The sequence below is a fragment of the Heloderma suspectum genome, chromosome 4 (genome assembly GCF_057233095.1).
Source record: "Heloderma suspectum isolate Gila_16-S chromosome 4, 16-S_ref, whole genome shotgun sequence".
NCBI classification, from domain to species: Eukaryota; Metazoa; Chordata; class Lepidosauria; order Squamata; family Helodermatidae; genus Heloderma; species Heloderma suspectum.
In genome coordinates, this window is record NC_139461.1 from 227,652,156 (window position 1) to 227,674,200 (window position 22,045).

Sequence of the window (22,045 nt, forward strand, 5' to 3'; positions counted from 1 at the left end):
ATTGTACTCAGTGGGTCTTCCTTCTGAGTACACATGCAGAGGATTGCATTGTTAGGCTGAAATCATATATATGAACTTACCTAGCAATAAGCCCCAGTGAACATAGTGGGACTTACTTGAGTAGACATGTACAGGATTGCACTGTTAGTGGCTAAAATGTTGTTTATAAGGAAAAACTCAAGTCTTAAGATTTCATTTTGCCTGGCAAATGTCAGGCAATGGAACAGCAAGTAAATGAACGAACAGCTGCATTGTTTTACTAATTATCTGTGACTCTATTTTAGAGGAAGCAATGAAAGAATTTGTGAAGTTTTTTTTTATTTTTGTTTCTCCTGTCTAAAAATGGTTCTGTTCATCATAGCAATATAAAGATGATAGGAAAGTGCTGTAGATATGTGCCTATCACAAAATGTCTATTTTGTTTTAGGCAAAATTACAAGAATTATTCCATGGAAACAAGAACACACTTCAGAATTCAAGCTGCTTTGCACCAAGCCAAATCTTCCCCAGAAAATGGTGTTCATTCTGTAGCAACCGTGGTTTCGTAATTTTACTTTTAAAAGAGATCTTGTTTTGTATTCAGATCTTCACAACAGGACATTACTAGCAATACTTTTAAGGTGCTTTTCCACTCTCAAGTTAAGAACAAAATGTATTTACATTTAAAATATTGACGAATTAACACTAAAGTAGGTATTTCTTTCCCCCAGTTAATATTTATGTATGTGACTTTCTTTTGTGTATACGCAAGTTTTTTTTTAAGTTTACATATTTGTTGTCAAAATATTAAATGGTCCATTCATGAAGCCTATGGAATTACTGCTGATACCTAAATCAGAGTCGGTTGTGAATGTAATCTTTGTTTAGATGGCCTTATTTTTATTTTTTTTAAAAAACTACTTTTAAGATGAGGTACCCAATTTCCTGACAGTGAGGGAACCACCAAATGATAGCCTTTCAGGTATTTTTTTTTAATATGATAGTGTACTGTTGTTTTTGAAATAGCAGATATTTTCAGGTTCTCTCTTCTATCAGCTTTCCTTTAATATTTAAGGGCGCAATCCTATGGCCGCTAGTCAGCGGCTAGACGGCCATAGGATACCCTGAGAACCGACCTCCACCCCCTCCTGCACTGCCTTGTAGGCAGCGCGGAACGGCCCTGCACTCCACGCTTGGAAGAGGAGCACGGAGCAGTGAAAACTGCTGGCGGTACTCCTGGGGGCGTGCTGGGGTGGGCAGGGCTGTCCTGATGCTTCCTATGTGTCAGCTGGCATCTGCCCCCCGCCCCGCTCCGCCTTCCCGTGGCTAGACAGCTGAAATCAGCTGTCTAGCCGTGAATGCAGGGCGGCTGAAGTGCGGAGGGGATGATCTCCTCCGCACTGCTCCTGCCCTGCATTGGATAGGCGGTCACCTCCAAGTTTGGAGGCAGCCGCCTATTCCGATAGGATTGCACCCTAAGATGCTAAAAACATATTGACAGAGATAAAAGATTCAGCTGCATGATGCTGGTGCCTTGACAGTTTGAGATCAAGGATTTTAGGACAATCTATGTTAAAATAGCCAAAGAACCATAGCAAACAACCCTGAAGCTTTTTCTGGAACAAAAGCCATGTTTAGATTGTGTGAAAATAATTCAAGTCCTTAAAGAAGTTTAATGTCACATTACTCCTTGTTGAGCAGTATGCCAGTATGGCGTAGTGGTAAGCCTGGGACTGGGGAGACCCGGGCTCAAGTCCCCACTGGGGTGACTTTGGGCCAGTAACTGACTCTTAGCCTAACTTACCTCACAGGGTTATTGTGAGGATAAAATGGAGAGGAGGATCATGTGTGCCACCTTGGGCGCCTTGGAGGAAAAAGCAAGATATAAATGTAACTAATTAAGTAATTTTCCAAAAGTGGCATATAGGATTATGCGGTAGGCATTGTGAATGGTCACAAGGTCGTTTACAGAGCAAGGTATTTTGAACTAAAACTTGCCCAGTATGGACTAACCACAGCATTCTGGAATGGTGAATCTCCTCTCTTGTACTCTGCAGGTGTTCTCTGGTTAGGAAACTCTTGAGAAGTTACTTCTTTTTTCTCCAGTCAGGTACCCTAGAACAGCTAGAGGACATACACCCAACTAGAGGCAATATTATGCACACATAGCTGAGCTACCTCCAAGTGCTACACATGCAGTTTTCCCTCTGATTCAGTGGCTGTGTGTGACAAATGGATCTGTGCTATCTCAGATTTCACCTTTGTCCAACTTCTGTAGAGAACTGAAACACAGGTTATCACAAGGGATTTATTTTCCCAATGTGAGAGTAACTGGGAACATTCTGAAAGCAGAATGCTGGACTAGATAGGCATTTGGTCTGATCTACCAAGGCTCTTCTTACGTTCTTATATATCAGAGAACTCTTTCTTGCGATAGGAATTACTAGCTTTCTCTCAAAAATAAAGATCAATGATTTAAAATGTATCCAACCTTAAAGAAGATTGCAAATTCTAGAGAGTGTGCCAACTCCACTACAGCAAATACAGTACACTAATGACTGTTTACACTGGATGCAGAATGTGTATAGTGTAACTAGAAGCACAAGATCACCAACTGCTTGTATTTTGGTTGTAATATTAAAACTTTGTTCTACTTGATGTATGTAGCATGTCTTTTTCCTCAGCATTTGTCTTTCTTTTCAAAATTCTTACTGAGTGGACCGTTAGCACAATGCAGCAAAAGTTCATTGTTGCACCTGTTTGAAATTAATAGGACTCACATCTATGATCCTAGGCATATTTATTTGTAAGTTCCATTTGAGTTTAGTGGAATCTACTCTCAGGATGCTTAAGACTGCTACCTTTTAAAAAAAAAATTATGCAATATAGTTCTATTGCTTTTATTGAAATGTAGAGAAAAGTAACTCTTGCTAATGATGCCCATACAAGAAACTAAACTAAACTTCAGTATGTTCCATTGAAACTAATGAAGGTTGTGCAGGAGCAATGCTTGATGACAGTAACGTTATTAAATAGATATAGTGACTTAAACATATAGAAAGGTAGGGTTCCTTAAGCTATGATCTGAAAAAGTTAATTGATGTTTGCAGCATAATTCGGACTCACTTGTGAATGCTGTGAATTTCATCTGCTGAGCATGCCCTTCAACACTCAGAAATAAATAAATAAATAAATAAATAAATAAATCTATCTATCTATCTTAAAAGTCCATGGAACTGCTGTAGTTCCAGTAATTAATTTTTTTGGTTACAATATTTAAGACATATTAAATAATGTATCCAGTGTTTCTATATGAAAAGGTTTAGGCTTATGTCTATTATAAATATTTATCTGACAATGTACACATTTCAGTGGACTTACATTGTTATAACTGACATTATCAGAGAACTATAGCCCATCCTGGAAGATGTATCCACTCTAAGAGACATAGGACACATCCCTATGGTAGCTTATAGGCAGCCACTTAACCTGAAGCACTTCTTGACTAGGACAAAAATCTTATCACTGGACTCAGAGCAAGATTCCAGACCTTGCAATAAACCTAAATGCCAATGTGCTGATTAATAAACACCAGCAATAATGTAAGTGGACCCAATGGGGTTATCCACTGCATCCAGGGCAAATACACCTGCAGGAAATGATGAAGTGCAGGACCTTCACAGGATTGCAAAGCATACAGAACTTTGGAATTTTTATTGTATGTGCAAAATTATAGCTACTCTTTAGAGGTTGATATTTTAATAATTCACTTTGATGTGGACCCTGTTCAAATATCACGCTAAGCCATGGCGGTTAGCATTTTTGAACTAACCATGCTGGCTTAGCGTGATGTCTGAACGGTGTTTTTCCCAACCATGGTGGTTTATTAACCATGGACTAACCATGCTAACTAACCATGTGCTGTAATATGGTTAACGGCCCTAACAATGGCTTAGCATGACATTGAACAGGCCTCTGTGGTTAACTGGGTGCTACCCTAGAGCTTCGCTGCAAGAGCGACTGAAATAGGCCCAACCACTCCTGCCAGAGCTCCATGGTCAAAATCTGCCTAGCAACACATGATATGGCAGGCGAGAGCCAGCCTCCTCACTCTCCATCCCTGCCTGCAGTACGAAAACTAGAGAAGTGCATGGGGAGAAAAAATGCTTTTGATTTTTTCAAAAATAAAAAAAAATGATTTTTTTTTCAATTTTTGTGAAAATTGAAAATTTTGCTGTGCCAATAACATTTGTTATTGGCACAGCAACCTTGAGCGCTTAGCACTCCCAGGCACAAGCACCTGCGTTCGCTGAGTAAAGGAAAACAGCCCCACCTGGCTGGCCACTAGCCGAGCAGTGTCATCCCTGCCTCAAATGGTGCCCCTGAGAAGATTCCCCAAAATCAGGCAGAAGCATCTTCTGTGAGCAGAACCCTTCCATCCACAGGTGGGCGATCCTGGATACCATCAAAGACACTTAATTCTATATTAATATATTCTTTTGAAAGTCTCTTCTAATCTTAGCTATTTATCAATATTGGAATAAATAGTTTTTTTTAAATGTAGGAGGCTTAGGAGGTAAAAATTAAGTTGTACAGAAAACCTAAAAACTCCTCAAAGAAACAATTCACTTTCTTGGAAGCTAAGCAAGGTCAGCCCTGGTAAGTACTTGGATGGGAGACCTCCTGGGAATCAGGCTTCCTACACTGAGCAGGGGGGTGGACTCGATGGTCTTGTAGGCCCCTTCCAACCCTATGATTCTATGATTCATAGCAGCACCCACTCCTTTTGGGGGGTTGTTTTTTTGAGAGTTTCTTGGAAAAAACAACAATGAACATGAAAAAGGTGTTTAAAAATTGTTCATTTGCCAATCCAAGGTAAAAGAAGAAAACTGGCTATAATACTTGACAAGATAGACATCAACACTTATGGAAAACACATGGAATGAGAAGGTAGTATGGTTTACGATTGAAAATATTGCACAACTTCATTTTTCCTCTCTTGGATTTACTTCCTCTAATTAAGAACAGCTGAATTAAAGAGGGAGGGCTGGAGAAGGTTTCTTGTAGAAATGTAAATCAACCCAAGACTGTATTTGCTTTAGACTGCTTTCGTCTGCAATCAGTGTACCATTTACACTAAGGATCACTGACTTCTGTGGAGGTGTTTTGGAGTACATGGCTGACTGCAGCTTCTGCCCCAGTTCAACAATCTCTTGCAGGTATGTGGCTTCTGACATACACACATAGAGCTCCTTCCCAGCCTCTCTGTTTCTTTCAGTTACAAGAGCAAGTCTGAGCATGTTCAATCTGCCCTGTCTGTCAAAATGAATGGGGATGTTTGCTTGCATGGGAGCTGTGTGTATATACTAGTGTGCACATTGGGAGGTGAACAGAGGCATTTGAATGGAAATAATCTACAGTGTCCTATGTAGCGTTTTCTGCAGGGTAATAAATAAGCAATTATGCAGACTTATGCATTTTACCCGACTAATCTGGTAAAAATTATTTGACATTTAATTGCTCTATACTATTAAGCATACAGTCTTCAGTGGAGTAGTTTGTTTAAATACAGTTTCTTAGAATCATGTATTCAAACATTCAAGAACAGTCCTTAGTACACTGCTGTCAACTGGAGCTTGCATCTCATGCTAAACTAAAATACTTTGCAACCTATTGGCTTTAAGTCAGATGTATAAAAGTTACATTTAAAGAACATTTAAGAGGACAAAAATCCACATGCTAAGTGGATTAAAAAAATTGTTTTACAGCTACACTCAGTTTGCGTGACTGTCTTTACCAAGTACATACCTTTTTTTAATTTCCAAAATGTAAATACTTGGAACAGTTCTTACCAGGTGTAGATCACTCACTTGATCAGTCCTATGTAATTCTGTGCCAAATATGAATTTTGCATTTTTGTACAAAACATAAAATATAGATTATTTAACAACTGCCTGATAGACTGCTATGCCAGCCAGCAGAATACAAAAGATACATTTAATACAGAGACCGAGACACAGTATGGTCTTGAGAATCTAAGAGCTACAAGAATGAGAGATGCAATATCCTTTTTATATGGTCAAAGATACCACTATCTGAAGGAAGGAAATCTAAACAAACTTTGTGATTACAGATAATCTTTTATCTTGCCTTCAGCTTCATCATGCTCCATTTTAACTTGACAAATGTAAAATTTATTTCAGTATTTGAATTCTGAAAACTATTTCGGCACAAATGAAGCAATGAAAGTAAAAACTAAAACTATAAACACTGGTTTGTTTTCTGATTTTCTTTAATACCCTCACATTACAATGTCACATATAGAAAAAAGATAGTGCATCTCAAGTTTGCTTACAAGCTAGGAGATCATTTTGAAGTCCACATAATCCTAACTGCAAACAAAATATAGCACTTTTATAACAGGTTATAAATAAACTGGTTTTCAAGCATAGAGCCAGCCCAAACATAAGAATACACTATTTAAAAAGACCTAAGGCAAAATGGATTCCATTTCCGATGGATAAAAAAGAACTGTGCAAACAAGCTTAAAACTATTTTTGTGCCAGTGTTATAAAATGTAGCTTTTTTTGTAAATAGTGCATTGACCCAAATACCAGGAACCTGTGAAGCAATTTGAACAAAAATGGCCATTTTCTTTAGGAGGAGGAATACTCCAGCATCCTTTTTTCTTCCTTTTTAGTAAGAGTGTGCGTATTCTCTCTCTTGTGTATGTATATATGCACGCACGCACGTGCACACACACACACTCAGCAAAGTATTCTTGTTCATTTCAATTATGCTTGAGCAGGAGAACTTCCTGGGGGTTTGAATGCACACAATTTAATCTTTAACATCTACTATTAGTCTTCACACAGTTCCTCTGGATGGGTATACTAACAGACCTTTCTTAAGGACCAACTATTTTTACGCACTGGATCAAGGCTTTACATAAAAATAACGTCCTACTTTTTTCTCTATTCTCTAAAACGTGTTTCTTCCTCCATCCCTCTGTCAATACCTGCAGCTCTTCAGGGTCTTTAAATGGTTAGGAAATGAGTTTTTATTGTGCATGATTTTGTTTCCTAATCTCTGATTCTTTGGGCAAAATGACAAAGGACAAAACTCATTAAAATTAGATGTCTTCCTTGACAGGTCAGAAGAGAAGCTCTGGCTCAGTTAGTCTCGTAGGATGACAACAATGCTGCATCAACTGGCTCCATGCAGGAAGGACAGGTGAAAGATCTCATCAACCAGTCATCTATACAGTCCAGATGGTAAATGTGCATGCATGGCAGGAATCTGATAGGGTCCCCGTAAACAAAGTCCATCATACAGATCACACATCTAGAAAGGAAAAGGAAAACAAGATGGAGAAAATCTTAACTCCACAAATATTAACCTGTCCAACTCTCATGAAAGCATGATAAGAAAGATTGGTTGCTGAACTCACCCTCTAATAATAATATATTTTTGGTGAAACTTGTTCATTGTTACATTTTTTTTAAAGAGATGTAAAACTTCCAGAAGTGGGAACTACAATGTAACTATTACAGGTTGGTATCCAATTTATTAAGGCTGGAATTCTGTGTGCACTTGCCTGCAAGTAATCCCCATGGAACACATGCATAGGATTGTGCTGTAAAACAATTTGCATTATATTTTCATTAATGTAATAGAAGCTATGCCATAGCTGTGTGTGTGTGTGTGTGTGTGTGTGTGTGTGTGAAATTTGCCTCCCGTCTTCCACCCATAAGTTTATCTGACTTGCAAATTTTTGTTCTGCACAACTGTGGACCCAACCCAATGGCACTTATATCTGTGACAAGTGTATAGGATTGCACTGCAAGTCTACAAAACTCTTGCAGGACTCCATTTTGGACTACAATTACAATGAAGTTATAATTACTACTACAAACTTCAAGGGTTTAATATCAGCTTTTTCTTTCCCTACCCCACTCCTTTTGCTTAACATCCAGCCTCATGAAGAGTTCTGAAGAACTTGAATGACTGCTTATTATTTTGTGACATTTTGCTTGATTTTTAGAAAGGTATTGCCCTATTGTAGATTTTGGATGTTTTTCCTCTCCTATGGACAAACAAGGCTGTGTATGCATTTTGGTTTGTTGTGGCTGCTTTAAGCCCTGTAGGAAAGCAGACTTTGAATCAAATTAATAACAAAATAATAATCCCATGCTTGGAAGTTTTTCCATCTTTGTGTTTGTAAATTTGCTCTGACATCTAGAAATGTGCCTCCAAGCTGGCTAACACAGATGCAACATGATAACCTTCCTTCCTGTCACAGTGACACTGGGTTCTAAGAAGTGATAATCCTTAGTACTGCCACATATCAGTTCCCCAATCCATGCCTGTGTGCTATTATAGTGAAGCTGATCAAATTCCAAACTATATGAGCTCTGAAGCACAAGTTTTTCTTACTTTGTTTATTTGCCTTGCAGTGATGTTACAGAAATTATTACATCCAATTATTAGCTGAACTGAGCTCTATAGGTGTGAAGGAGGCATGTGGAGGGAAACCGCTTGATGCCCTATGATTTTTTTTTGGTAGTAAAGGGAGATCTTTCTAGAAATAAACGTACTATCACATTAATTACCTCTCATGATACAGCTTTCTTCCCTGTAGGCCCATCTACAAAGATCAGTCGAATGGCTTATAGAAGAACAGAAGAGGCCATGCATTCCAAAGGAGTATCCACCCACTAATGAAAGCAGTCTCTATTCTTTTGCAATCACATTTTTACCCCAGGTCTCCAACCTCTCTCCACATCTTAAAATGTTTCCATGATTGACACCAGCGGTAGCACATGCTGAGGACATTAGGCATTTGAGCAATGCATACTAGTAGCTGAAGTTCATCTTCCTACTTTGCTCCTGTAACATGTCAGAGGTGGCTACTCTACCTGGAAGAGTGGGAGGGTACTCTTCACACACTCATTCTCTCCACACACTCATGCATTCATACACAACACACACAGCCATTCTCTCTCATTCACCCACCTATTCACACACACCTACCCACTAGTACATCACACACACACTCATATACCCACCCACACAAGAAGATCCCTCCCCTGCACTGTTATTAGACTTAGAAAAAGCCTTCCACTGAAGACTTTTTCCAAAGGTTTTTCTGAACTGTAGCAGAAAATAAAAATTGAAAGTAGCTTTGAATGCTTTATCTGACCACTGGAGAGAGGTACAATTTTCAGCATAGCAACTAGGCTTCCACAGGGAATTCAAGCATGCTGCTTACACCACTATACACCACTATTCCAAAGCAACCTTAATGATTGCAGCTAGGTACACTTGTTGATAAAATTATGTTATTTTCCTAGCGTATGGTGTAAATTCAAACTACTACTTACAAGTATTATTCAAGCAATATTTGTTTTATTGCAGAGTTAAAATCTTAGAAGACATAAATGTAAGACAAAACTATTCAGACAAAGGATGATGATAAGGCTTTTGGACAAGGAAAGGGCTAGCCTGTTTAAGGGTCTAAACTAGTCACTAAGGGTGCTTCCAGGAGGAAGCCTCCTAGTACTACACATCAAAAGGCACTGTGCAGCTGTTCCATCTTTTCCTCTATAATGGATTTTTTGTGGTAAAAAAAGAGGATAGAAGTAGCAGTGGGAAAACATGGGATGGTTACAAATGGAAGGCAATGGTGTCTGGACACCCCCCCACCCCCAGTAGAATTCCATGAATAAGGCAGGACATCTGCAGAATAGAAGCCTCATCTGGAAGCACCTCAAGATACAAGAAAACATTTGGAGACAGAAAACTTTGTTTACCATAACAACTAAGAGAATGAAGGAGGGAATAAATCCAAGGAGGAGAGTGAGAACACAGTATCAGAATAAGTCAATAACATTTTGGAGAAGTGTATGAGAGCCATTTCTCAGGTGAGGTGAGGTTACCGTAAAAAGTAGTGTTTCTGTAACTTACTCTCTGATCTTTTTCTCAGAACCATCCCTTCCTGGATCATAGACTCCTTTTGGCAGGTGCTGTATAAGGCCTATCCGTTGCGCTATCCTAATTTGTTCCTCTTCTGTAAGCTGTGTTGCTAGGCGGGTCTGGCTAGGAGTTGGATGGTAAACTGGAACTGGAACTTGTTCCTAAAGGGGTGGGGTTGGGGAGAATAAAAGGAAAACAAATAAATTTGCTTTGCCAATTTTAAGTTCATGACAGAAATGGATTCTAAATTCTATGAAAATTATTTACTCCTATTTCACTTTCTGGGGGGAAATTATTTGTATGACACATCCTTCTTTGCCCACAGTTTTATGGCTTAATTATAAAGAAGAGAACAGAATAAACAGAGTTGCCAACTTCACTAGGAAGCTGGCACGGATCTATTTTAGGCTGTTCTCTGCAAAGACCATTTAATTTTGTCTCCAGGAGTTCTCTATGGATCAGTTAAACAGATGTATAAAGTTGACATGAGAACTGGCAAATTATGCTTGAAGCTGTGGCTAATTGATTGAGTTCTAGCCTGCCAATATAGAAAGATTGATTTATGAAGTTCTGTTTACATAAAGGGGGCAATGTCATCTTCTTTTTGAATAAGCAGTAACTTAAAGGTTATAAAGAATTGTATAGAAATGAAATAACTGGATAAATGAAATGTTATCTAGATAACAGATAAGGCAAATATCCACAATTGTGAAGCAAATAACTCTCCAACACACCTTGTGGCAATACAACTAGTTCTTTCTAGCTAGAAAGATACATACACAAATATTTTAAAGTAAGTGAAAAATAATCATGAAATTCTTGGAAAGACACTTAAGGTTTAGGTATTAAATTAGGATTTATAACTTGTATTCAGGTTCAGAGTTCAGGAAGACAAAATTCCGCATTTTTATATTCATACTGGTAACAGACAACGGGTTGGATCCAGATTGGCCATTCCATGAACAAGTAGGGCTCCGTCCATTCACAGAAGGCACCATGATCCAGTGGAGGTTCCTTGCTGGAAGAAGGGAGTGGGGAGTGATATTGGGTTCAAGATCTTGTAATCACCAGCTCCATTTTTTGACTTGAGTTTCTTAACAGATGATCTGTCTTGGGCCGTGATGATACTTTCTATCTACCTTTTGTCAGTGCCTCCATGTAAATATATCAATCATTTTTGCTGATGTAAATCTAGGCAGCACAGAAAACTCATGGAATGTGTATTTCCTCATAATGGGGTGTATGTGAGTGTGTGGGAGGGAGTAGATACTGCTAAGAGTAGCAAGTTTCTGCCACTGCAATGCGTTATATGTGGGGCTGCCTTTGAAAACGGTCTGGAAACTTCAGCTGGTCCAAAATAGGGCAGCAAGATTGTTAACAGGGACTGGCCTGCGAGCTCATATTACGCCAGTACTTTTCCAGCTGCACTGGCTGCCAGTCCATTTCCGGGCCCGATTCAAAGTGCTGGTGTTAACATTCAAAGCCCTTAACGTCTTGGGGCCAGGTTACCTGAAGGATCACCTCCTCCCATATGTGCCTGCCCGGACCTTAAGATCATCATCAGCGGCCCTTCTCCGTGAGCCCCTGCCAAAGGAAGTGAGGCGGGTGGCTACTAGGAGGAGGGCTTCTTCTGCTGTGGCACCCCGGCTCTGGAATGAGCTCCCTAGTGAGGTTCGCCTGGCGCCTACATTGTATTCCTTTCGGTGCCAGGTGAAGACCTTTTTATTTTCCCAGGCATTTTAGCATTTTAGCTTTCTAAATTTTTATCTTTGCTGTTTTAAATTTGTATTTTAAACTCCTGCACTGCTGCTAGGTTTTATTGTGGTTGTATTGTTATATTGTGGTTTTAATGTTCTATATATTTTAAATTGTTTTATTGTGTGTTGTTTGGTTTTAATTTTTGTGAACCGCCCAGAGAGCTTCGGCTATTGGGCGGTATAGAAATGAAATAAATAAATAAAATAAATAAAATAAATAATCCAGAACCTTGCACTTACCTAACTGGCAAAAGTATTTGTCCTATCTGGCAGAAAATGACCTTTTCCAGATTTGATCTCATATCTTCCCCCTTGTCCCATTGCCTAAATTTCCAGCACCAACATCCAACCCAGCACAGGGGTGGAAGCTGACATCTCTGCATAGGTGTTTGTTGCTGACATTCTCATTGATCTGGACTTCCAAGAGACAGTACAAGATGAGGCTGCTGTGCAGTGCATGTGTATATGAACATCATTGCTATCACACATCTCCCCAAGAGTTGTCACACACCCGAACAGAGACTTAAGCATGTGTAAGTCCATTTTGTCCAATATTTTTAATGGCACCTGTGCTGAAGTATGACTAGTACAGCTGGTCAACTAGGTACAACTAGTACAGTTCCAGTACAGCTGGAAAATGCTACCTAGGAGAGTTTTTTTTAAATGACCATTTCCATTTAGTTCAGCTTCCCAAGCCACAATACATTTCTGAAGTTAAGTTCTTATTATTCGAAATATCTTTAAATTTGGATTGGCAGCACAACTTTTTCATGTTCACTCAAAAATAATTCCCACTAACTTCAATGGTGTTTACTCCCAAGAAAGAGAGTTTAGGATTGCAGACTTAGGGTGGCCTTAAAGAACCCAGGAATTGCTGTGTTACATGCAAACCAACTCTCTCTCTACCCCTCTCTTTTTAAGTAGATGACTAAAACAGCTATCTTCGTGTAATTGAATCAAATTATCAGGTGGAATTTTCTTCATGGGTATTTGCTCTTTCATGTAAAAAGCAAAAAATACCACAAAGTCTACCACAATCCTGAACACCAAATATGACTCTTTTAAAAAGACCAAAACTAATGGGCTGGCATCCCAGTTTCATTTAAGTAACAACATCCCCCCTCCCACAAACCAGGAACAGACGGCCACATGAGAGATTCCAGATGGACATCTACTAATCTACATAGGAAGATGCTTACAGGCAATGAAAATGAAGGCTTCCCCATTCTGCTCTTGTCTATGTCCCTCAATTCTCATCCAGAAGTGCTCCCTTATTGTTGGACAATTAGCGTATGTGATTCAGAAGGGTCTCATCATTAAATATCTTGACGTTCTTGCTGCCTAACATCCATCCTATGTGCAGATAAGAAAGCAAATTTAAGGAACACTGATATTTACCAACAGGGACCAAACTAAATGCAATTGTGGCAGATCTGTGTGTTTAAACACCATCAGTGATGTGGGTTTTCCTGATAAGCAGTTAAAGAGGCAGATTGGTAAGAGGAGCTGACCCCCTCCCAATATTTGCATTCGAAAATTTTCAGTCTGCATCGGAAAATTTACTAATGCCCTAGAGAGATTTAATTTAGCATGTTTATTTTACTTGTATTTAGTAAACAACAAAGCTAAAAATGAACCCCTTAACTTTTGGTCCAATACGCCACAAGTATTTGGCATGAAATCTTTGAGGAAAAAATTAAAGCATACTTAATGTAATTTAAAATGTTATATTATGTAGAAATTTTTATTGGCATACTTGTAAAAATTTAAAAACAGCATGTACTTCCCTTACATTGTTTAAATTTAAGGGAAAAAAACCAAAGGTACTGAAATCTATTGACACACTAATTTTAGCAACCCAAAGGATATGCTGACAATCAGTCATCTATTTCAACAGAATTCAGTTCTCTTCCGCTTAGGTTGTTGGGGCACCTTCAGTTTCGCTGTAACTACTTGTTAGTTCCATTCTAAACTGAGATATATATGTATGTCAATCACATATTGAAATACACACATTCTCTCACATACTTCCTGGTGCTAATCACCTGAAAAACATTAATCACAACTTTGGAACTGCCAAGCTTGCCTAATTCTGTATTTGCAATTGGCATCCATTCATTGAACATATGAAACAGAAAACTTCCTGCAGAAAAATAAATCAATGGAAAATTTTCCACCTCACATCACTGAACACAATGTGCTGGAATCCCTGTAAATGTGAAGTCTGATTTAAGGAGCAAAAGGGATGCGTGAGAGCTGAACCCCATTGCCCATGGGCCTTCATTCCCTGCAATCTGTTCTGCAAGGCACTTGGAGTTTGGGAAAGCAAACTACAGAACAGGGGAGGAGGTCAGCTCCTCTCACCAGACTGCCCCTTTTACTCCTTAAATCAAACCTGAAATCAGTTACCTCTGTGACTGTAGCAGATCCAGGTTTAAACACTGAGATTTGCCATGATGTCTAGTTTGCCCTAGAAGGCTCTCCATCAAAATTGACAGTTTTAAGAAAAGTAACCCAAATATTGTGCACTTGATAATGCCAGTTATTTCATTTTTTAAAACCGAACTTTAAATTTTCTGGTGCTGGACTTACAAAAGAGCCAAAATAAATTATCAGAACAAATAATGATCAAGCTCATTAAGTGGATAGACAGAAATCCTGCTTCCCACAAAGTGAGGAAGTGTGAGCATCTCATTTTTAAAACCACAGTCAATCTACCAGGTCCTTGAACCCAACATTTTTATGTCATGAAGTACACAAATAAAGTTATTAAGTTCTCCTCTCAATTGCAAAATCTTGATGACTAATGAATGTTTGTCATTGCCTGTATATCTGTCAAGATATAAATTATCCATAAAGGCCATTTATCTCCCCGTAATCCATTACACCAGGCCAGAGGTAGCAGGAATATCCAACCTATTGGTCTAACACAGCCTTCCCCAACCTGGTGACTCCTAGATGTTTTGGACTACAACCAGTGCTGTAGGGGAGTCAGGGCTTGCAGAGTTGAAACGCCAGGATTTCTTGATTAGCAGAGACAATATTTATTCATTTATTTGATTTACACCCTGCCTTTCTATAAAAAAAATGGCACTAAAAGGCGGCTATATCATCTGCCACACCCCTCAGACGTCTCTTGTTCCCTCTGAGCTTAGCTGCAATCTCTATAGTAGCTGGGGAAAATTGATTTTTCCAGCAACACTGTACTGTGAAAAGTAGTGGCTCTGTGTAGATGGTCTCCAGGGCCACCTTGCCCAAAATGCCTCTGAGAAAGGATCCCTCATCAAAGCAAGGGCTTTTGGACCTGCATATCTCCCCAGAGAGCCTGCCCACCTGATCTCTTGATCTGAGGACCCTCTTAGAGCGAGAGACTGGGTGGGTGGCTGCTTTGGGGAGCTTCACGGTAGCCTTTACTGCAGTGGGTGAGGCAGGCAAAGTGGCAGTGAGGGACCCTCCCTGCAGTGTCCCCCCCCCACTTACTCCTTCTCCTTATCTGGTGCCTGTGGGGGGGATTTACCACATCTTATCAGAGTGCCAGCCCTGGTTGTGAGCTATCCCAGTTGTAACGCAAAGTGTTTTGGGGCAGCTTGGTCTTGAATGGGCAATTAAGGCTTTACTAAAGACCTGCTTCCGACTGAGAAAAAAATGCTAGAAACGGTTTGTTCATTTTGAGATCAACTATTTCTCCCTGGTGCTGAGAAAAGAAACTCCTGGAAACTCTTAAGCTTATGCTCTTATATCTTATGCTCTTTGGGGAGATGTGGTGTCCCTTTCTTTCCCTTTTCATGCAATCTCAGGTCTCTACAACCAAAGTCTAACATGCTAACTACTGCACTGCCCTTTGCCAGCTCACTATTCTCTGTCGGCTGATCTGAATTAATTGGGTATTATCCTATGTACTGCTGCTCTTGGTCTGTATGTGTATATACACACACAGGAAAGGGGGGGAGGGAGAGGGAGAGAGAGAGAGAGATTAGTATAGCTGCCTGCATTTTGGACCCTTCTTGGAGGCATGGCTAGGGGGACTGTCATGATGAGCGCTTGCACTTCAAACTTTACCAGTACATCAATGACTACAGCTGATAGGATTATCTAGCTGCACATTCTCACTTTAAGGGAAGGCCTGTAGCTCTGTGCTAGAGAAGATGAAGAAGATTCCAGGTTCAACCTTGGCCTCTCCAGGTAGGGCTATGGAAGTCCCCTATCTGAAAGCCTGGAGAGCTGCTATCAGTCGCTGTGTAGTGAAGACAACTCCAAGCTTGATAGATCAATGGTCTGATTTTGTAAGTGGCATAGGAACCTGCCTTTTACTAGCCTGTTCCCCCCCCCCCCCCCAGCTTTGGGTTGCATACCATTTTCATTAACGTACTACATTAATAACAATTTTGTAATACTCTGGAAACAGGTCAACGGCAGCTCAGGAACTCATAATCCTTAGATAAAGATTATCTGAAGATTACTCTGTATAATAAATTTATATAATGTTTTGCATGTTTTTTAAAAAGATTTTCAGAAAAGCGTTTAACTCCCTGCTCAAAGTGCTCTTGACAGTAATTTTCTTGTAAATCCCCTCAAAATATTCTGCTCATTTCCATGTCTAAAAAAGCCGAGTTTTAGCTTCATCTCGTTTAACTGTGATGCACTTAATTTAAAATAAGCTGCTTTGAAATGAAATGAATGGAACTTACTCCCAAGTAAGCATATTTAGGTTTCAGAAGCAAATTTGTTATGAACTATTTTCTTATAGCCTAATCCTAAAATCTACCGTGCCGCAAATAATTGCTTAAGGGCACAATCCTATGCATGTTTAGACAGAAAAAAGTCCTACAAGTACAACCAGTATTGCCCAGCCAGCCATGCTGGCTAGGGAATGCTGGGAGTTGCAGGATGTTTTTCTGTCTAAAGATGCATAGGATTGTGCCCTAAATGTGACGTATTGTTTACTAGACTATTACAAACCATAGCCACAATCCAGCAGAGACGTAGGTGTGCTTAAAACCATTGAAATCAATGGTTATACTCTATGCTGGGTTGTGGCTAATGCTGACCTTGTACTGTTGCAAATATTTAGAATCTTAGTGGAAAACACACCACCAAAAAAAATGGCAACAGAATTTTGGAACTGGCCGTTCTATTTATTACTTCCTTAAGATGTGTATGATTCTGAAACAAAATTAGTTCAGTAGCCCAAACTGCAGAGAATCATCCAACTATCAAAAATGAGACAAAAGCATAAAAAGATCCAGACTACACTCAGGTAGGTGACAAACTGAAGTAGTGGGGAGAGACAGAAAACAAGACAGAAGGGAATTTGCCCTTAAACTCATCAATTTTGGGGTCTGCTAACAGAGGCTATATACGCAGAAGATCAAGAAAGCAGCATGGGAACAAAGCAAAACACTGAATGTTCAGCTTCATAAAAATTGAAGGGTGGTTGTTTTCTCCCCTCTGCCCCCACCTCTGGCTTTTTAATATTAAAAACACCAATAGTAATTACACAGGCATCAGAATCCATTTTAGTATAAAAAACATTATCTTGGGCATATTGATACATACTAGGGATATTGATACTTACTGAGTTGGTTCCAGATTTCGTCATACTTACAGCCATAGTAGATCCACTGCAATCAGTCGGACATGTTAGTCATTTCAATGGGTCTATTCTAAGAATGACTAAATCTGGAGCCAGCCCAAAGCTTAACATAAAAATCAAAACAAATGCCAATTTTGTTTAAAGGGTCTAGTGCTTTGTTTTCTCTTGTCAGCCCATTGGTCCATCTAGCTCAGCATTATCTCCACTGGCTGGTATCAGCGCTCCAGGGTTTTCAGAGAGGGCTCTTTCCCAGCCCTACCGGGTTCTGGAGACGCCTGGGATTGAACGTAGGACTACACAGGTAATCAAGAAGGCAGTGTCCATTCAACTTCAAGCTGAATGAAACTGATTACCTGGACCCATTTCAAACCGGCTTCAGAGTGGGATACAGAGTTGAGGCTGCCATGGTCACCTTCATGAATAATCTTCGCCTGGGAATTGATAGGGGGAGTACATCCCTGTTGATTCTTTTGGATCTCTCAGCGGCATTTGATACCATCAACCATGGTATCCTTCTGGATCGCCTGAGGGAGTTGGGGGCACTGCTCTGCAGTGGTTCCGCTCCTTTCTCTCAGGACAGTTCCAGATGGTGTCGCTTGGGGATAGCTGTTCCTCAAAAAAGGAACTATTATGTGGAGTCCCTCAGGGCTCCATTCTATCCCTAATGCTGTTCAATATCTACATGAAACTGCTGGGAGACATCATCAGGAGGTCTGGGGCTGAGTGTTATCAGTATGTTGATGACACATCTTTATCCAAGGAAGGTATGACTCCTCTGAGAATGCCTGAAGTCAGTAATGGGCAGGACAAACAAGCTGAAATTGAATCCAGGCAAGACAGAGGTGCTCATCCGTGAAGGGTCCTAATTCAGGTACTGAGGAATGTCAACCAGTTCTGGATGGGGCTGCACTCCCCCTGAAGGAGCAAGTTCATAGTTTGGGGGTGCTTCTTGACCTAATCCTACTCCTGGCACCCCAGGTGGAAGCAACGGTGAGAAGTGCCTGTTATCAACTTCAGCTGATATACCAGCTATGCTCATGCCTGGAACATGTGGACCTGGTAACAGTGGTACACACACTGGTAAATTCTAGGCTTGATTTCTGCAATGCGCTGTACTTGGGGCTGCCTTTATACTTAGTTCAGAAACTTCAGCTGGTACAAAATATGGCAGCCAGGTTGGTCTCTGGGACATCCCGTGGAGGCCACATTACACCGGTTTTAAAATCATTATACCGGCTGCCAATTTGTTTCCAAGCAAAATATGAAGTACTGGTTCTTACCTTTAAAACCTTGTACATGGTCTAGGTCCAAGGTACCTTACGGAGTGCCTTCTCCCCTACGTCCCAGCCCACCACCTAAGGTCCTCTGAGACCTTCCCTTTGTAGAACTCTCATTCCTTTTGCTGACTTTTCTATACTGTTTTATGTAGAGTTGTCTTAAGCTGTGTTCTATTGTTGGGTTTTTTAAAAACTGTTTCTGGCCAAAGTTGTTTTTAGTTCTATGTTGTTTGTATATATTGTCTGTATGTTTTTATGTAAATAGTTTTTAAACTTTGTATATTATATTTTAATGTTTTAACTTTTGTAAACCACCCACAGAGCTTCAGAGTTGGGGCGGTACAGAAACATAATTAATTAATTAATTAAACCTGCATGCAAAACAGGTACTCGTACTCTACCACTGAGATACAGTCCTTACATGTAACTTGGGCAATTAAAAGAAAATTACTTTTATTTCTGGTTTTTAAGAAATTAGATGAGATTTTAAAAATATATATAGTAGCTACGGAAACATCAACTGGAGTCAAAGACTTCCCCACAGTCAGAAATGAACTAGTAGCTACGTAAGGCCAATTCATACAGGACTTTTTAAGATGCATGGAAGGGCAGGCAACCTGGTGCCATCCAGATGCTTTGGACAACAACTCCCACAATCCCTGACCATTGGCCATGCTAGCTGAGACTAATGGGAATTGTAGGGCACCAAGCTGCCTACCCCCTAGGTGATGTCATTTATTGGACTGAAGTACTGTGGACCAGCCTGAACAGCACTACTTAAAACACTGATTTTGTTTGTTTATTGAATATGTATCCTGCATGTCACTGTAAACCAGCATTTACCAACTGGTGCTCTCCAGATGTTTTGGATAACCACTCCCAGGATTCCCCCTGTAGATTCATGCAGAGTTTTAAACTAAAGCAACAAGCCATACAGAAGTTTCCATTTGGATGGTTGCTTGCCTCATTTATAAATGTACATAGTCCAGTAAGCGTGAAGAGTGAAAGGTACATCAGATATACAACAGTAGCGTTCACTTCATACAAAAGGAATTTTTGGAATTTATCTGGATTTCAAAAGTAGCTTGTGATATAGTGTATAAATCTGTTTGTCTTTTAAGGATGAAAAAGCAAATAACCTAAGAAAAACCCTGCTGGATCACATCAAAGGCCTATCTAGTTTAGCATTCTTTAGTGGCCAATTATATGACTTTGGGAAGCCAATAGCAGTATAGCAATTTCCCAGTTGTGTCCACCAGCAAATGGTGTTCATGGGCATATTGCCTCCAATATAGGAGGTAACATAATGATCATGACTACTAGGCACTTCTACTTGGGTGGACAGACAGCTAGGAAGAAAAACTCTGGTTGCTGAAAGCCCCTTCCAGGCCCAATTACAATCCCATAATTTATCAACAATGTTAATTTCAAATGTGAGGGCTAGATACCTTTTTCAAAAACATGAAATGAAAGATGGTGTTTCTAGGAATCTGGTGTATGCCCTGGATACTGTGCTGAGAACTAAATCATATTTTATTCACAGCAAAACAGTAAACTAGTGCCCCTGATTATACTTTTGCCAACTTTATAATAATACATTTTTATTATGCCCAACAGCACAGTTTACTGTGCGTTCCCATGAAACATCTAATTAACTTGTTACCCATTATTTTTCATCAATGATTTGTTATACAGATAGATATATCTTAACTGCATGTAGCAATTCAAAAAGGGGGTTTGGGTGCAATGGTTGAATAATTTAACTCATTGCTTTAAAACCCAAAGCTGAAACATATAGATCCTTACAGATAAAAAGTCATGTCTTGCAAGATCAGTCAAAGTGAACAACTAGATACACAGGATAAATAATGACAGTATCGAATTATATCACAGACACAATTAATTTTACAAAACATATAGTAATAACTAAGTTCAACACTCACTTAACATCATACTTAAATTAGTCATGGATTCTTCAACCCATTTCCATACCTCAAGCATGTCTTCTATTTTCTCTGTTCAGAAACTAAACCCACATAATTTGAATCTTAAAGTAGGCTACTTGCTTAAAAATAATCAAGTCTACTTTGTGTACTGCTGCTTGTAGAATACACATAACTATTGCAAACTTCACTAAATTCCTGCATTTCCATATAAGTTATCCCAATGTGGCAAAACAACTAGGCTGGAATCTGACTATCCATGCAATTTAAAACAGTGGAAACCAGCAAAAAAGGAGTCATGAGAAAAATAATAATTTTAATGAAGCATAAAGCTCCTTGTTACAAGCAACTGATTTTTGCACTTCAATTATTGCACAGCATGTTCCCCTCTTTGCAGGATAATGTCCTAGGGTGTATTTGAGCCAGATGAGTTTTCACCCTCAGTTGCTCATCAGTGTTGCTCTTCACTTGGTTCCTGTCCCTACCAGGTGTGATCAGTTTCATTTTATCTGGCAAAAGTCCCATGTCAAGCCTCATTGAAAAGCACATTCAGCACCATAGTTTAGATTCAAGCCTCCAAGGTGCTCCACATGGTCAACCCCTGCTTGTACCTCTTTAATGAGCTACAAGCTTCAGCGAGAATTAAAAAAAGCCAGGAAATAAAGTGCAAACAGTGATAGATCACAGGATGTGGTGTCAAATATCAGAAGCAGTTGCATAAACAGACATTCTGGTCAGAATGTAACCTTAGAATGTTGTTTTGTTTTAATATGGAAGGAGGGAAGGCTCTATGCAGAATTCATAATTATCTGGATTTTCTACTGTTAATAAATGATCCCTTGAGTTACATTGTTAGAAAAATAGTGAATAACTTTAAGCACTACAAACTGAGGAAGTGATAAGTTTGTGAGTTGAGACCAGCAGAAAAGTTGCATAGCCTGGTCTGTTTTTTGTTCCAAAGGTGTCCAAAGCTGCAAGAAGGAGGGAATGAATGTTAAGAAAATTGGTGTGATGCAGCTTAACAGCCGCCACCTCCTCTGCCCCCCAGCCAAAGTTCAGCAGCCTTCCTATGGAGGCCTGTTCATGCTTCCATATGTCTTGCATATGAATAGCAGATTTATACAGAATCCTTCTTGGACTGAGTAAACCACGCCTGTAACAACAGCCTTGTCAGGGCTATAGAAAATATTTTGCAAAGGAGCCAAATGAAATGTTGGCTAGCAGGGTCAGTTGTACCATGAAACAAATGGAACACAGTAGCACCTAATGGAGGGTGGCAACATTTTTCTCAGTAGGAGGGGGACAAGTATTCCCTGCCTTAATAATTTGTTTGCTACTGCTGCCTGCTTGTTTGCTCTTTTCTCCCTCCTCCATCAGTCATTACCTGTGTTATACCAGGCATGAGAGAAAAGCAAAATCAGTAAGGGAGGATGTGGCTGTAGCAGACAGGGAAAGGGAGTCAGCCCCTATTAATGTATTACATCTTTATGCCATAGTAGCTATCAAAAATGGAACCAGCAG

At 39.7% G+C, this 22,045-nt stretch overlaps 2 protein-coding genes across 3 annotated transcripts in view; one reads left to right on the forward strand and one right to left on the reverse strand.

Moving 5' to 3' along the window:
* Window positions 1-2,360, forward strand: part of TTC39A (tetratricopeptide repeat domain 39A) — a 109,025-nt gene extending 106,665 nt beyond the window's left edge. The window contains exon 18 of the mRNA XM_084852544.1: window positions 428-2,360. Within this exon, the coding sequence (XP_084708670.1) occupies window positions 428-548 (121 nt within the window). The 3' untranslated portion in view covers window positions 549-2,360. The remainder of the gene's footprint in view (window positions 1-427) is intronic.
* A 2,458-nt stretch (window positions 2,361-4,818) lies between these two features.
* Window positions 4,819-22,045, reverse strand: part of RNF11 (ring finger protein 11) — a 43,939-nt gene continuing 26,712 nt past the window's right edge. For both annotated transcript variants that reach the window (XM_084852545.1, XM_084852546.1), the window contains 2 exons: window positions 9,946-10,115; window positions 4,819-7,323 (listed from right to left, as the gene is read on the reverse strand). In XM_084852545.1, the coding sequence (XP_084708671.1) occupies window positions 7,152-7,323; window positions 9,946-10,115 (342 nt within the window). In that variant the 3' untranslated portion in view covers window positions 4,819-7,151. The remainder of the gene's footprint in view (window positions 7,324-9,945; window positions 10,116-22,045) is intronic.